The sequence below is a fragment of the Phodopus roborovskii genome, unplaced genomic scaffold (genome assembly GCF_943737965.1).
Source record: "Phodopus roborovskii unplaced genomic scaffold, PHOROB, whole genome shotgun sequence".
Taxonomy (NCBI): Eukaryota; Metazoa; Chordata; class Mammalia; order Rodentia; family Cricetidae; genus Phodopus; species Phodopus roborovskii.
In genome coordinates this window covers 56,860,426-56,877,447 of record NW_026126480.1, presented here as the reverse complement: position 1 = coordinate 56,877,447, position 17,022 = coordinate 56,860,426, and the positions used below count along the sequence as shown (strand labels likewise).

At 41.2% G+C, this 17,022-nt stretch overlaps 1 protein-coding gene across 1 annotated transcript; it reads left to right on the top strand.

The window, feature by feature from the left end:
- Window positions 1-369: 369 nt before the first annotated feature.
- On the top strand, window positions 370-15,416 carry Ttc9c (tetratricopeptide repeat domain 9C). Its single transcript, XM_051193886.1, has 3 exons — window positions 370-673; window positions 7,972-8,154; window positions 13,706-15,416. The coding sequence occupies exons 1-3, from the start codon at window positions 436-438 to the stop codon at window positions 13,798-13,800; spliced, it is 516 nt and encodes a 171-aa protein (XP_051049843.1). The 5' UTR covers window positions 370-435; the 3' UTR covers window positions 13,801-15,416.
- The last annotated feature ends 1,606 nt before the right edge of the window (window positions 15,417-17,022 follow it).

Below are 17,022 nucleotides of genomic sequence, written 5' to 3'. Positions count from 1 at the left end.
AAAGAGCTTGGGAAGGAGCGAAGCCTTTTTGACTTGTTTCAGTTGTTCCCGCCTACTCTCCATCTTCTTCCAGGTCAGGGGGTGTGTCTCAGAGAAAAGGAAACGAATTTTGCGGACGGTCAACATTTGGGACGTTTAGTTGGGCCTTTAAATCTTCCTAGTGACTATACACACGCCAGGATCTCTTCTTTTGGAAATAATTTGGTCTATGGCTTCACTACCTCCATCCACATTATTTCTTTTGTTGCGGAACTTCTGGAAATCGAAAACAGGATAGATAGGACTGTAGTAAAAACATCAAAGCTCAAATCGTCTTAAAGGAGAGTGTTTTTTTTTTTTTTTTTTGCTTACAACGTAGACTTTCCAGACCAATAATTTTTTTTTATCTCAACACCACGGCCTTTTTTGATCTTTCATTTAGCAATTCTAACAGTCATGGAGAAGCGCTTGCAGGAGGCTCAGCTATTCAAGGAGGAAGGGAACCAGCGCTACCGGGAAGGGAAGTACCGTGAAGCTGTGAGTCGGTACCATCGAGCTCTTCTTCAGCTGCGGGGTCTGGATCCAAGTCTGCCTTCTCCGATACCCAATCTAGGACCCGAGGGCCCAGCTCTCACGCCAGAGCAAGAAAACATACTGCACACCACCCAGACAGACTGCTACAACAACCTAGCGGGTAAGAGCGGCGGCTGGAGGGTGGGTAGAGCGAGGCAGAGGTGGCGCACGCCTTCAGTCACAGCACTCCGAAGGCAGAGGCAGGTGGAACTTGTGAGTTCGTGACCAGCCTGGTCTAAGTGAGTTACAGGACAGCCAGGGCTACACAGAGAAACCCTGTCTCAATAAATAAGGCGAAACAAACAGAAAAGACAGCACTATCGGTCCCTGTGAACACTAGAAGAAAAATACGATCTTTGCTGTCATCTGATATTCGGCAATGAACTGAAATCTGTTTCCAATCTGAAGAGAACTCTTAAGCAGGCAGGATTTTTCAAACCTCACTTGGAGTTTGTAAAAGTACTACTTCCTTGGCACTAATACCCGAAACTTTGATCTAGTGGATCTAGGGCGGAACTAGCAGTGGATTTATCTGGAGGAATGTTGCTAACTTTAGAACATTTTGTCTTTTGTAGAAAAAAAGTGCCTTGTGCCTTTGTCTAAAGGAAATTTAACATTTGGGAAACAAGTTACTGGCTCTAAATAGTGTAGATCACTTGTGCTTGACTGTATAATTTTTTTTTTTTTTTTTTAGAAATCAAGGACATTGGATAACTAGTAGGGTCCATTTCCAGATGACTTTGTATGAAGATAGAACATTTCACATTTCTGCTAGAATTAACCTAATTGATAAGAGAACTTTTATTATTCTCTGTGATAGACAAATCAAACTTTGAACTAATTAACTCAATTTACAGTATAGTAAAGACATTTTAACAGTGCAAACTGAGGCTATATATATTATCAGGAGCTTTTTATTTCGTGCTGGTTGCTTTTTAACATTTTTCTTTTCTTCAGATGCAGTATGTGGCCCAATCTGGCCTGAAAGTAACTTTGTAGACCAAGCTGGCTCCAAACTCCTGGCGGTCTTAATGCCTCTGGCTACCAAGTGCTGATATTATAAGTGCCAGCCACTGCATCTGGCTGCTTATTTTAAAATATTTTTGTGATCTCTATGAGTTTGAGGCCAGCCTGGTCTACATAGCAAGAACTAGAATAGCCAGAGCTTCATAGAAAGACCCTGTCTCAAATAAACAAACAAGCATATACTCATATATATATATATATACATATATATATCGTATATATGATATATACGATATATATACGTATATATGTTATAGAATACTCTTTAAATTTATATGTATAAACTTAAATATGTATATACCTACACACACATATTGCATGTACACATACATATGGTGTTGGAGTGGAACTGTGCAACTCAGGGAGGACCTTGTACATGCTAACCAAAAGCTGTGTCACTAACCTACAATATCAGCATTAAGAATTTTTGAAATTACAATACTCATTAGTTATGATAAAAAGTAACGGTATTTTTTCCAGTGTATCCAGCAATACTTTTAGACTGAAATAATAGTAATTATGATAGTTTTGTTTATTTTGTAACAAAGTCTGTATAGCCCTGGCCAGCTTAGATAGCCTCAAATATGCCTGCCTCTGCCTACAGAGTGCTGGAACTAAAGGCATGCATAGCCCATCCCCTCACAGCAGCTGTTTTAACTTAACTCTGATTGACAGTTATTAAGTGCTGAGGATTAGCAATATAACACTACAGATAACAACCCTATATTCATGAAACAAAGGAAATAACACAGTATACCAGACAGTAAGTACTACAAAGAAGATTAAGTGAGATGGCTTGGTGCTTTACACCTGTAATTCCAGCACTGGGTAAGTCCAAGTAGAAGAGTGGCTTCAAAAGCTGTGCCACTAACCTACAATATCAGCACTAAACATTTTGAGTCTGAGTTCCAGGCTAGCCTGGAATGTATGGTAAGACACTGCCTCAAACAAGTAAGGATAAATTGGAAAATGGAAATAGGTAGAGTCCTGGAATGTTCCATTTGAGAAAGTGTGGTTACATAGGATTCATAGATGTGACAATTATGACATGTAGTGACAGGTGCTGCTTAGGTCAATACACATTGATCTATGTTAAGTGTCACACAGTTTTCCCAGATTAGTCTAAGGAAACTAGTCTAAGGAATCTAGCAACAAGTGGATTTAAAATTATACCCAGACAGTCTTAATTCCTAGAGCATACATTCTTATTGCAAGACACTGTGCTCTATTAAAACAGAAAATGAAAATGTACTAAGGAATTGGCCAAAATCAAAGACACTGGAGTTTCGGAGATGGGTGGTTATAATAAATGTTTTTACTTCCTGGCTGGAGCAAAGAGAGGCACTGCTTCTTAGCACTGTCTAGAAGCTCTGGGAATGCTTCACAGATGCCTCATAAAGACGCTTTGAGAAACTGTGTGGTGACACCTGTGTACACTCTCAGCCATTCTTCAGGAGGGAGAATCAGGAGTTGAGGCCAGCATAGGGCTATATAGTAAGACCTTATCTCCCTAATCTCAAAAAAACAATTTTTTAACTGAATTGACAGGGCTCATTTATTAAATACCCATGATGTATTTGACAGTTTATTTACAACCTTCCTCATCTTTACAAGCTTTAATTTTGATAGATACTTCATAATCTCACTTCTACAGATAAAGAAGTCAAATAATGTCCCTACCCAAACTCTCTGTCTGCTTGGCACATTTAAGAGGAAATCCACTCTGATATTGCCTGGAGCACCTAACATGTTCTGACTCCTCCAAATACTCATCTCTCTCAGCACATTTCCACCTTAAAGACTCTGAGTTAGAATGTTCTATCCTACTGGCAAGCCAGCTGCAAGCACTCTGTGGCTTAGGTAGACCTCCAGTTGGGTGTAATGGATGGCACATGCCTTTAATCTCAGTACTTAGGAGTCAGAGGCAGGCGGATCTTTGTGAGTTCAAGGCCAGCCTGGTCTACAGAGTGAATCCAGTACCACTGGGGCTATACAGAGAAACCTTGTCTCGAAAATTAAAAATAAATAAAATTTACTTTCTTAGAGAAGCCTTCAGTAATCAAGCAACAGTTTAACTTCATTCTCAAGCAGTTTGGTTTTCTTCAAAGGCTATTTAAAGTTTTGTTTGTTTGTATATTCCTCCCACTTAGGCACACCCTGGCATTATTTAATCATTGCTTGATCTCAGTTGCCACCCCAGTGGAGATCAGTCAAGCCTTATATCCTAGAGTACTTTCCCTGAGCTGCTAAAATCCTACCTCATAGCTGGGGCCCCAAGGTAGAGTATGACAATAGGATTTAGTGCTTATATCTGTATCATTTACTAAGCTGTTAAACTCAGATCCTTCTCTAAGCTCAAAGATCTGACTTCTAAGTCTATAAAAGGAGTTTCCTCCTGACGGTGGTGGTACACACCTTTAATCCCAGCACTTGGGAGGCTGAGAGGCGGTTGGATCTCTGAGTTCCAGGCTAGCCTGGTCTACTGATCGAGTTCCAGGACAGACAGGGCTGTTACACAGAAAAGCCCTGTCTCAAACCCCTCCCCCCCCAAAAAAAATCTTCTGTTTTGTGTGTTGTTGGCTGGGTCTCGTACCTCAACCAAACACCAGCATTACTGAAAGGTATTTTTCTTGAAATCTTTCAGCACATCACCCATCAAACAGAGAGAGGGGGATTATTTAGAATAGATGACGCAGTAGTTAGGAACAATGGCTACTGCAGCAGAGGATCAGAGTTTCATTCCCAGTACCCACATAGTAATTTACAACCATCTGTAACTCAGTCCCAAGGAATACAGCACCCCCTTCTTACCTCTTGGGCACCAGGCACACAGATGATTCACACACATAAATAGAGGCAAAATACTCATACACATAAGAATATATATATTTGTATATGTATATATATATATTATGTATCTATATATATATTTTTAAATAATCACCAAAATGCCTTCCTTGTTCTTTTTACTCCTTAGTCTAATATTTGAGAATAATTAGTGCTAGGTAAATAATTATCAGTTAAAATATCGAAGCTAAAATGCTGGATTAATTGACCTGTGCAGAATACCTCATGTAAAGCCTGCTTGGTGTGCTGGTATTGTATCAGGGATGCAAGCATAGTCCAAGCTTGTTATTGTTATCCATTGTACCTGAATCTTGGCCACCTGAGCATGATTTAATTTTAACATATTTAATTCCAATAGCTGTGAAATAGGATATAGCTTTCCCTTTTTTTACTTAAAAAATATTTATTTATATTGGGGGTGGGGTTTCAAGACTTGGTTTCTCTGTAGCCCTGGCTATCCTAGAACTCACTCTGTAGACCAAGCTGGCGTCAAATTTAGAGATCTGCCTGCCTTTGCCTCCTGAGTGCTGGGACTAAAAGCGTGCACCACCACACTAGGCTATTTATTTTACTTTCAATTATGTGTCTTTGTGTATGTGTATATATGGGTCTGTACATATGTCAAGGCAGATGCCTTTAATGTTCAGAAGGAGGCATCAAATTCCCTGGGCCTGTAGTTACAGGTGGCTGTGATCCATCCAGTGTGAGTGCTTAAAACCAAACTTGGGTTCTCTGCAAGAGTAATATGTACTCTTAACTACCGAGCCATCACTCCACTTCCTTTACTTTTATTTTTGATGGTGCTGGGGATTGAATTCAAGAGTCTCAAGTGTGCCAGGCAGTCAATCAGTCTACTGAGCTCTTCTTTAAGGCAGAACACTGTCTTGAACATTGCTTCCTAACCAAGATTATTCTGGGTTCCATTAGTCAGTCAAGAGAATAATGAATTAATATGTCTTTGGAAATGAGGTTGCCATGGTGACACAACTGTAATCACAGTACTTGGAAGCCTGAGGCAGGAGAAGCAACTATAGTTTGAGGCCATCCTGGGCTACAGACTGTTTCAGAACTGCCTGAGCTACAAAGTGAGAACTTGACTGTTTTAGTGTTCTATTGCTGTGAAGAGACACCATGACCACCACAACTCTTACCAAGGAAAGCATTTTATTGGGGGCTGTCTTATAGTTTCATCGTGATAGGGTGCATGGTGACGTACAGGCAGACGGGTGCTGGGAAGTAGCTGAGAGTTCTACTTTTGGATCCGAAGGCAGAAGGAAGAGAGGGAGCCAGTGGGCCTAATTTGGGCTTTGGAATCCTCAACCCCACCCCCAGTAACACACTCCCTCCAACAAGGCCACTGTAGATGGAAGTTTCTGTTCTACCCAGTCCTATAGCCAATTAGTCCCAAATAAACACACAGAGGCTTTTGTTGATTATAAACTGTTTGGCCTGATGCTCAGGCTTCTTAATAACCAGCTCTTGCAATGTAAACTAAGCCATAATTCTTATTTATGCTTAGCCACATGGTTTGGTGCCTTTTCTCAGTAAGGCATTCTTATCTTGCTTTCTCTGGTTCTGGCTGGTGACTATGTGTCTGCTCTCCCTCTTCCCAGAATTCTCCTGGTCTGGTCACCCCACCTATACGTCCTGCCTGGCTACTGGCCACTCAGCATTTTATTAAACCCATATGAGTGACAAATCTTTACAGTGTACAAAAGCATTGTCCCACAGCAGGCCATACCTCCTAATCCTTTGAAATAGTGACACTCCCTAAGCATTGAAATAGACGACTGTGGAGGCGTCTTCAAACCACCCACTGCCTCAAAACAAAACAAACCCTGGGTGTGTTGATGCATGCCTATAATTCTACTGGGTGGGTATGTAGAAACAAGAAGATCATCACCTTTCAGTATGTAATGAATTCAGAGCCAGCTGAAGCTATATGAGATCCACCTCACCCCAATGCATGTCAGAACAGTGAGAAACAAAAAATTCAAATGACAGGACTTGGTTCAGATTTCATGTTCCTTCCGTTACAAGCTCTGAAATCCTGGGGAAGTTTTGCTTATTATCTGAGCCTGGATTCCCCCCCCCCCCCCATCCATTAATTGGAGACTAACACTAATTTTGTACTATGGCTGAAAAGATAGAATATATTCAACATAGCTTGTTCCTTCCTCACATAATGCTGCAGCATAAGAACTATGATGAGACCAAGGAGTGAGGGCAGAGCACTGGGCAGAAAAGGTACAGTGACTTTTATTTGCTCCCCAGCACCAAAGAGAGGGGAGGAAGAAGGTAGGGGAGACTGTGAGAGACAGTCTCGTATAGTAACCTAGACTGGCCTTGAATTCCCTACCTAGTCAAGTGTTAGTCACTGTTCTATTGCTGTGAAAAGACATCATGACCAAGGTAATATCATGACCAAGGTAATTCTTGTAATTTTTTTTTTTTTTTTTTTGTTCAAGAACGGGGTTTCTCTGTGTAACAGCCCTGGCTGTCCTGGAACTTGCTTTGTAGACCAGGCTAGCCTCTAACAGAGATCCACCTGTTTTCTTCCTCCTGAGTACTGAGATTAAAGGCATGTGCCACCACAGCCCATTGTGACAAGGTCATTTTTAGAAAGGAGAGCATCTAATTGGAGGCTTACTTACAGTCAGAGGCTTAGTCCATTATCATCATAGCAGGGAGCATGGTGGCCTGCATGGCATTGAAGCGCTAGCTGAGGGCTATATCCCGATCCACGGGCTGCAGGAAAAGTGAGAAGTGGGCATGAGTTTTTGAAACCTCAACGTTCACCCTCAGTGACATACTTCCTCCCACAAGGCCACACCGTCTTAATCCTTCTCAAATAGTGCCACTCTCTGGTGACTAAGCATTCACATATATGGCCTGTAAATGCCACTTGTAGTCAAACCACCACACTGGGGATGACCTTGGGTTCCTCTTCCCTCTCCTGCCTCTGCCTTCCAAATGTTGGGATTATAGAGCTGCATTACCATGCCATGCTTGAGAGTTTTGAATAAAAAATTTAAAGTATGGAAACTGAAGAGATGGCTTCCCAGTTAGAAGTGCTTACTGCTCTTGTAGAGGACTTAGGTTTGGTTCAGGACCCATATGGCAGCTCATATCAGCTGTAACTCTAGTTCCAGGGCATCTGATGCCTCTTATGACCACCTTGGGCACCTGCATGCATATGATACACACACACACACACCACACAATGAAATAAATAAACTTTGTGTATTATGTGTGCTCAAGCATGACATTGTACACATGTTGAGAATGTCAGAGGAACACTTAAGGGAGTCAGTTCTTTCCTTCCCAGGAATCAAACACAAGTCTTTACGTTTGGTGGCAAGAGCGTTTACCCACTCATACAGCTTGTCAATCAAAAGTTTTATATCTCTGGTTTCTAGATGAGGGTATGAATATGGGAGACACTTCAGCATTAATTGAATAAATGAATATTGGGGAATGCCTTGAGCTGGCCAGTGTAATCGCCTATAAGCCCTCCTTCTCTCTCCCTTTAACTTGATCCATTAGCCTGTCTCCTCCAGATGGAGCCAGTGAACTACGAACGAGTGAGGGAATACAGTCAGAAAGTCCTAGAACGACAACCTGATAATGCCAAGGCCTTGTATCGGGCTGGAGTTGCCTTCTTCCATCTGCAGGACTATGACCAGGCTCGGCACTACCTGCTAGCTGCTGTCAGTAGGCAACCTAAAGGTGAGTAAGAGGTGCATTAAGATGGTGAGCATATATAAAATTGTTCTGTTGTTAATATAAAGAAATGATCAGGCTTGAAGGATTGACAGCAATAATTGCTGTGGTGACATTACACACTATATATATCATGTATTGAATTATATGCCCTATGCCTGTTAATATTTACAGCTATTACAAATCAACAGAAAAATACTCACAAAGCTCTGGCTTCAATCCCTAGCATTGCATAAAAGCATATGTAATGGTGCACATGCTTATAATCTCAGCATGTGGGAGGTAGAAGCAGGAGGGTCAGAGTTCAAGGTTATCTTTAGTTACATAGTGTCTGAAGATGATGGGGGGGGGAGCTACATGAGATCCTATCTGAAAACAAAACTGTTTTCATGCTGGGCAGTGGTTTGAGCACACCTTTAATCTCTGAGCTCAGGTGGCAGAGGCAAGTGGATCTCTATGAGTTCAAGGCCAGCCTAATCTACAGAGCAAGTTCCAGGATAGCCAGGGCTACACAGAGAAACTGTCTTGAAGAACAAATAAAAAAAAAACCTGTCCCATTGAAGTGGTTCCCATGGAAAGGAAGTTTTAGTTGAGTTAGTGTTTTCAGTTTACTCTCCCCCCCTCCCCTTTGGTCTTTCAAGACAGGGTTTCTCTGTGTAACTTTGGAGCCTGTCCTAGAACTAGCTACTGTAGACCAGGCTGGTTTCGAACTCACAGAGATCCACCTGTCTTTGCCTCCCAAGTGCTGGGATTAAAGGCATGCGCCACCGCCACCCACCTTCAGTTTACTTTTTTGAAGACCTTTTTGTTTTTAATATACCAGTGATTTACATGTATATGGCTTACCTCTTGATGGTTTGAACCTGGGAGAGTGGGGCCTACAAATGAGGTAGACTGGTCTCATCCAACAGCCAACTTTATTCATAACATCAGACAATTTATACTCTGAGGGATAAGAAGAATCACATGAGTAAAGTACTCATTCACAGGAAGAATCAAAAACATGTTTTTCTATAGAGGCATATGAAGAAGTAACAAGAGCCGGCTATAATGAATTAACTGAAGTAAACTCATACCTGTGAGGGGCAAGAAAGCACATTCCAAAAACAATTCCATGTTTTAGAAGAAATTGAGATCACAAGACCCTTGTTTTCTTGTTGGAGTTTCCTCACAAGCACTCAGAAATCCCTGTTCTTGGACTATGTTCCGATAGAACTTGTACACCACACATCTGCCTGGTGCCTTTGGGTCTAAAGAGGCAGCCATTAGATACTCTGAAATTAGAATTACAGCCTGTAGCAAGGCCCGGTGTGGGTGCAGAACTGAAGCCATGTCCTCTGCAAGAGTAGCAAGTGTTCTTAACAGCTGAGCCATTTTTAACTTCAACCCATTTTTAACTTTTAAAAAAATAGATACTTTAAGCCGGGTAATGGTGGCGCACGCCTTTAATTTCAGTACTCAGGGGGCAGAGACAGGTGGATCTCTGTGAGTCTGGTCTACAGAGTGAAAAGAAACTCCTGGTTAAGGAGCTATTGGCATTTGATAGCTGTTAGGAGAGGGAGATTCAGTATTCTTTAATGATGTGACCCCCTGGTAGGTGGTCACCTACACTCTAGCGCAGGCCATGTTCTGAATGGTAGCTGAGCAACACAAATTAGATTAGATGGGGTTGGTTGGGAGAAGGTGAAAAAATTTAAATCTGGGTATGAAGAGAGGGGAGGGTGGAAAGAATAGGGTGAATATGAGGGGAGTTGGAGAGGAGGTAAATATGGCTAAAATGCATTGTAAAATTCTCAAAGATTTAATAAAATATTATTTTAAAAAGCAGACCTTTCATATATTTAAGAAAGTGAGCTGGGTGGTGGTGGCTACCCTCCCACCTTTAATTCTGGCAATCAGGAGGCAGAGGCAGGTGGATCTCTGTGAGCTCAAGGCTCACAAGGTGAGTTCCAGGACAGCCAGACTGTTAAGAGAAACCCTGTCTTTAGAGGGGGGAAAAAAGATATACACAAAACTATGCACATGAACGAGTTTTCCACTCCTGTGGCATTTTTTGAGGGCTTTGTTTTTGTTTACTTATGGTGTGTGTGGTGGGGTTGGGATATTTGCAGGCCACAGCCCATATAGAGTCCAGAGGACAGCCTGTAGAAGCCTCTCATCCCACCATGTGGGTTCTGGGAATAGACTCCCTCTGCTTGCCTGCCTGGCTGGATAGCAAGTATCTTTACCTACTGGAACATTTTGCTGGTCTGTAGTTTTGTTCTTTTGAGACAGGATTCTCCTTCGTAACCCAGGGTGGCCTGTGTCTGCATCCCTAGTGCCAACCTCCCTGAGGAATAAATGGATAGGAGTTTACCACCTCATCCATAATACTCCAGAAAGCAACTATTAGTTCTGTTTGTATCCTTGGGAGTATTTATGCTCAAACAGGCATAGGTATTCATACTCCCTGTACCAGCTCTGTAAGTCAGTGGCATATCTATGCCTGTTTCTGTTATATTGCTGTGCTGTAGATCAAACTCAGAGCCTGTGCCTGCCCTGAAGATGTTCTAACCCTGTGACATCCCAGCAAAATCCCAGCTGGTTTATTCTGTATATATAAAAAGTCACCCTCCCTGCTTTTTTGTTTTACTGCTAGGAAACATACTCAACATTTTATCTACTAGGTGCTGTGCTCATGTAATTGGAATTTTCATTGGACCACCAACCATCTCCCAAATAAGGACATAGAGATTTATTGTTAATTATGAATTAGCTTAGCTTAGACCTGTCCCACTGGCTCTTTTAACTTAACCTGCTTCTATTCATTGACATTTTGCCTTGGGGCTTTTGTGCTATTTTCCTGCTTCCTCATGTCTGGCTGGCGGGCCCCTGGCATCTCTTCTTCCCCAGACAGTCTGCATATACTTCCTCCCTCACTATTGACAGTTCTACATTTTATTAGACCAATCAGATGCCTTAAGCAGGCAAGGTAAAACAGCAGTATATCTTTATATAGTTAAACAAATACTCTGCAATACAAACAAATGCAACACATCTTTACATAGTTAAATAAATATTCTATGCCAAGTGTTGGTGGCGTATACCTTTAGTTCCAGCACTTGGGAGGCAGAGGCAAGTAAATCTCTGTGAATTCGAGGCCAGCCTAGTCTATAGAAGTGGTTCCAGGACAGGCTCCAAAGCAATACAGAGAAACCCTGTCTGGAAAAACAAAACAAAATAAAACAATAAATACATAAATAATCTGCAACATAAGCAAATGTAACATATCATTACAATGTTAAACAAAATGCAACACATCTTTGCATAGACATTCTGCAACATACCCATGTCCTTATTAAATTAATTAAGTTATTTATTTTGGGGTTTTATGGGCAGAATTACACTATATAGCACTGGCCAGCTTGGAGTTCTATCTATTGCCCAAGCTGCCATTGAACTTGTAATTCACCTGCCTTGCTTTCTTTAGATTTTTGGAGACAGTGTCTCGTGTAGCTCAGGTTCATCTCAAACTCAGTTTCTAGAACTGGCTGGCCTTAACTTCTGGTCCCCTCCCCTCTATTTCCCAAGTGTTGATGTTTATGGGTATGTGCCACATACCCAGCTTAGGAACCATGTAAAGAGTATGTTAGTGGATCCCAGTAAATGAACTCCATCATGGTTGTTCAGCCTGCTCTCCAAATAGGAGCTGGCCTTTGCTTTAGCTATAATTTTTTAGCTCAACTAACTCCAGGTGTGACCTAGAAAAAGAAGCCACTGACTGGGAGAATTTCAGATTTGGCACTGGGTTTTCAGGACAGAAAAGAAACTATGTAGCAGATGGCTGATTCGTTTCTGTGTTGTTTGGTTTAGCACTGAATATTGTGTCTCCCTCTTATTCTTTTATTTATTTGTTTACTTATTGTTTTTATTTTTCAAAACAGGGTTTATCTATGTAAATTTAGGTGTCCTGAAACTTGCTCTGTAGACCAAGCTGGCTTTGAACTCACTACCTCTGCCTCCCTGCCTGTCTTTTTTTTTTTTTTTTTTTTTTTTTTTTTTTTTTTTTTTCTCTTTATTTTTGACAGGGTCGCTCTACATGGTTCTGGCTGTCCTGGAACTCACTCTGTAGACCAGGTTGGCCTTGAACACAGAGATCTGCCTGCCTTTGCCTCCAAGTGCTGGGATTAAAGGCCGCTGTATCTAGCTTCCTATGTTTCATCCTTTTCTCTCATTTATTTATTTATTATTAATTTTGGCAGGGGGTGGGGGGTGTTGGGGGTTGGTGTTTTGAGACACAGGTTTTCTCTGTGTAGCTTTGGAGCCTGTGCTGGAACTAGCTCTTGTATACCTGGCTGGTTTCAAACTCACAGAGATCCACCTGCCTCAGCCTCCCAAGTGCTGGGATTAAAGGTGTGTGCCACCCCCAGCCCTTTTTTCATTCTTGAAGCAACTATTGCAGGATAGTTGCAGAGGAACTCCAAACATAATTGTGCAATAAAATTTTTCAACAGGCTGTGATGGCACACTCCTTTAATACCAGCACTCTGAGTTCGAAGCCACCAAGGTCTACAAATCCAGTTCCAGGACAGCCAGGGCTGTTACATAGAGGAAACTGTCTTAAAAAAACAAAACAACAAAAAATTTCACTAATTTAAATGAATGTAAATGCCACTATGAGCTAATGAAGGTATATGAGCCATTTGTTTTTGTTTTTTGACTTCAGATATACAGATGAAATGCTCCTAACTCTAGTCCCAACTATTATGAAAGGCTGAGGTAGGAGGGTTGCTTAGACTGCAAGTGCAAGACCAGTCTGGGCAATACAGCAGACTACATAGAAATAAAAAACAGTGGATTGGAGGTGACACACACCTTTAGTCCCGGCACTCTCACAGGTAGGCCCGGATCCCTGTTGAGTTTGAAGCCAGCTTTGTCTATAGAGAGTTCCAGGACAGCCAGGCCTACACAGAGAAACCCTGTGTGGAAAAAATCAAAACAAACAATTTTAAAAAGACTGGGGATGTATCTTGCCTGGATCCCCATCACTGAATAAAGCATGCCTATAATCCTAGCACTAGGGAGGTGGAGACAGGAGGACCATGAATTTGAGGCTAGGTACAAACAAAACCCAGCTCTAACCTATAGAGATGTTGTTTGTTTAACTCATAGTTTTAAGCTGGGTGAATCAGGTGCTCAGGTACAAATCAAATTCAAAGCCAGCCTATGATACAAGACTCTCCAAAGCAAAAAACAAAAAAACAAAATAAGCATGGCAGTAGTGGGGGTACACCTTTGATCACAGCACTCAGGAGACAGAGGCAGGCAGATCTCTGAGTTCAAGGCCAGCCTCGTCTACAGAGTGAGTTTCAGGACAGCCAAGAAGCCCTATCTGGAACCCTGCCTCCCCCAAAGTAATTCACAGTGACATATTAAGTAATAACTTCTTATTGCATGGAATAATTGTGATACATTCAGATTTTGGAGAGAACTAAAGTAACTGGGAATGTAAAGGTGCTCTCTGGCCCATTGGGACATTATGATCTGTTTGTAATTGCCTTCTGCATTTTCTTTGAAGATGCCAATGTCCGGCGGTATCTCCAGTTGACACAGTCAGAACTCAGCAGCTATCATAGGAAAGAGAAACAACTGTATCTGGGCATGTTTGGTTAAGGAAGAGAAAAGATGTTTCTTCACTTGAATTCAAGTGGACCGCTAAAGACCCATCAAGAGAAACCTGAGCCTCAGCAAGAGAAGTTCATTCACCCTTTACCTCTAACCCAGGTGGATTTCGAATTTTCCTGTTCTGCACATGCTCTTTATTAATTAGATGTCTGCATCTATTGTTGTTTATCCCCCAGTATATTTGTATGACTTGCAATCCATATTATTGCCTTGAGAAATAGACTAGAAAGCATTCATCCACTGTGGGTGGAATCAACTATATTTGTGGTATAGATTTAATGAGGTGTTATTAGATGTTTTCAGATACAGAGGGCCAGTAAAGGATAAAATAGTATAAGGACAGGCAGAAAGGACTCTTTTGCTGTTTCCTCAGATGCTTTTGTTTTTCCCAGTGGGAAATATATATTGTGAAACTAGATAATATAAATTGAGCCCAAGTATATTTACATTAAAGATCTGAAATTAATCATTTTGGGGATGAAGATGTAGCTCAGTGGTAGACTGTTTGTCTAACATGGACAACGCCTTGGGTTTGATTCCCCAGTGCTGCAAAAATTAAGTCAATTTCTTTTTGTTGTTGTTGATGTTTTTGGTTTTTTGTTTTTTTTTTTTTTAGACAGGGTGTCTCTGTGTAGCCTTGGCTGTTCTGGAACTGTAGACCAGGCTGGCCTCATACAGAGATCCACCTGCCTCTGCTTCCTGAGTGCTGGGATTAAAGGCATGTGCCACCACTGCCAAGCTCTTTTCTGTTTCCCCCCCTCCTGGTAATTTCTAGTTCTTGATATTGCTTATACTCAGATCATTAACATAGTATAACTTATTTATTTGTCTATATTCTGTTTTAAAATTTCTGAAGCAAATGGTTAGAATACATGAAACCCTGTTTGGTGTTTGTTTTTTTTTTTTTTTAATTAAAAAATGCTTCTGGAGTAAAGCATTTCGTGATGGGAGATGTCATTCTGTAAATGTGTTTCTCTTGGTTAATGCTTAAAGCACAGTTGGCAAATAGGAAGGAAAGATAGGCGGGATTAGGAGACAAGGAGGATTATAGGAGATGTAGTAGGGAAGATTCAAGATGTAGAGACTTGAGGGAAGAGGTCTGGACCCTCTCTCCAGTAAGATAAGACCATGTGGAAACACTTATATTAATAGAAATGGGTTAATATTTAAGACAGAGCTAGCCAACAGCTTTATATCTAATACAGTGTCTATGTGTGTGATTTGGGGCTGATGCGGCTGTGGGACCAGGCTGGCGGGAAAACTGCTCGTAACACACTTAGGTAGTTAAAAGTAAAATAACTCTCTGTCCTCGTGCTAAAAAGGAACCCAAGTGCTAATGAGCTTTTTTCTGGGTGTGTATGTATGTGTATTCCTGGAATTTGAACCTATCTTGCACATGCTAGGCAAGCAGCCTATCATTAAGCTACATAGTCAGTCCCAAAGTGGTTTTGTTTGGTTTTGTATTTTGGACAAAATTTCTCTGTGTAGCCCTGGCTATCCATGTTTTAATTCTTAATAGATGCATTTCTGAAGTGTGTCCATTTTTCTGAAAGACATTACAGTGTCTTCTTGAAAGAATATAATAAAGCATGATAGAAACCCAAGTCTCTTCATCTGTTACTCTATTTTGTAAGAGCTCAGGACCTCACGAAGGAAGGAAACAGTCTTGGAATTACCTTATAGGACCCAGGGGAAGCTGTGTTGCTCGTGGGTGCAGAATGCAGATCTAGTTCACTCCTACCTCTGTGGGGTTCATCAGCCAATGGCTACTTTGTCATTCTCTTTACTCTGTGGATTGTGTCTATGTCAAGGGTGCTAATTAGTGGCTAAGACCATGTAGCAGGCCTGTACCATTGTAAGTGGAGATAGTAAGCATGTGTCATTCATTAGCCATCATATAAGCACAAAACAAGTATGTTTCTTGGGGTGGGATCAGTCTCTTTATTAATAACACCCCAAACTCTCCCAATGCACTGTAGTTTAAATAATTTAGCTATCAAGGTACAACAGGTTTATTACCAAATAATCTAAAAAGTCCAAGGACAGAACTAAGTAAAGCAGAATATTTATTGTCCAAGTTTCTCAAATTACTAAACTTAGCATATACCTACAATCTCATCACTCAGGCAGAGACAGGAAGATAGCTTTGAGGCCACTCTGGGCTATATCAGACTAGATGGGGTTACCTAACAGCATCCATCATATCTTAAAAACTCAAAAATAGATTGAAAAAATTCCTATACTGGGTTTGGCCAAATTTTATCATGGTAAAAGCTATCACAATTAGTTAATCGGAGGCCCCTTATCTTTGAAGTTTGTTCTTAGTAAATTTCCATGTACAAATGTGGAAACTACTCCTCAGTTAGGCCCCCTGTGTCCCACTGAGATCCTTGGTTGCTATGGTTCCTGTTGCCACAACTCTGTCCTTGAATGGTATGTATCATGATGCCTTTAAAGGTTAATTTAAATCCTTGTCATCTTACATGTTTTACTTTTTTGTTTTTCTAGACAGGATTTCTCTGTGTGGCCCTAGTGGTCCCGGAACTCACTCTGTAGACCAGGCTGGCCTGGAACTCAGAGATCCTCCTTCCTCTGCCTCCCCAGTGCTTTAATCCTGGCCGTTTCACTTCTTTGGAGCTGGTTTTGTATCCTGGTTGTTGTGCAGAAATTTGATACTCAAATAAACTGTCCACTACCTCAGTGAGGAAAAAAATAAAACTGATATTCACAAATACGTCTTAGAAATGTATTGTGCTCATCATTTTCTTAGCCTTCCTAAGGGGTAACATTAACATGGTGGGCAGACTTCTATGGCAGCTTTTATTTTGAAGTCCAATTCCTAACAGAGACTTTGAGAAACAAAAAAGTAGACAAAGGAAGACAGGTCTCCTGAAGAGATCTGACAAGTTTACACTTTGAGTCAGCCACAGAGGATCCCTAGATACCTGTGTTCAGAAGTTTGTGGAGGGAGAGACTCCTCCTTGCTTTGCTAGGCTTTTCCAACAAGATTTGAAGATTTTGAATGAAAAGCCTTTGTGATGTATGTGAAGGATCACACATAAAGGGCAGCTTAAGACTGTATTTCCCAAATTGAGACCTGCCACCTTCATCGTTCTATTTACATATTACCCGCATTAGTGTTTAGTCAACATGTGGAGGTTAAAAGTGTAGCTTGTGGTAGAGCACTTGCCTAGCACTACTGCCTCAAAA

Bases quoted from the DNA above. Each gene is read 5' to 3' on its own strand.
- Ttc9c (XM_051193886.1), top strand. From the start codon at position 436: ATGGAGAAGCGCTTGCAGGAGGCTCAGCTATTCAAGGAGGAAGGGAAC. The intron at 674-7,971 runs GTAAGAGCGGCG...TTGATCCATTAG, and splicing joins CTGCTACAACAACCTAGCGG to CCTGTCTCCTCCAGATGGAG. The intron at 8,155-13,705 runs GTGAGTAAGAGG...TTTTCTTTGAAG, and splicing joins TGTCAGTAGGCAACCTAAAG to ATGCCAATGTCCGGCGGTAT.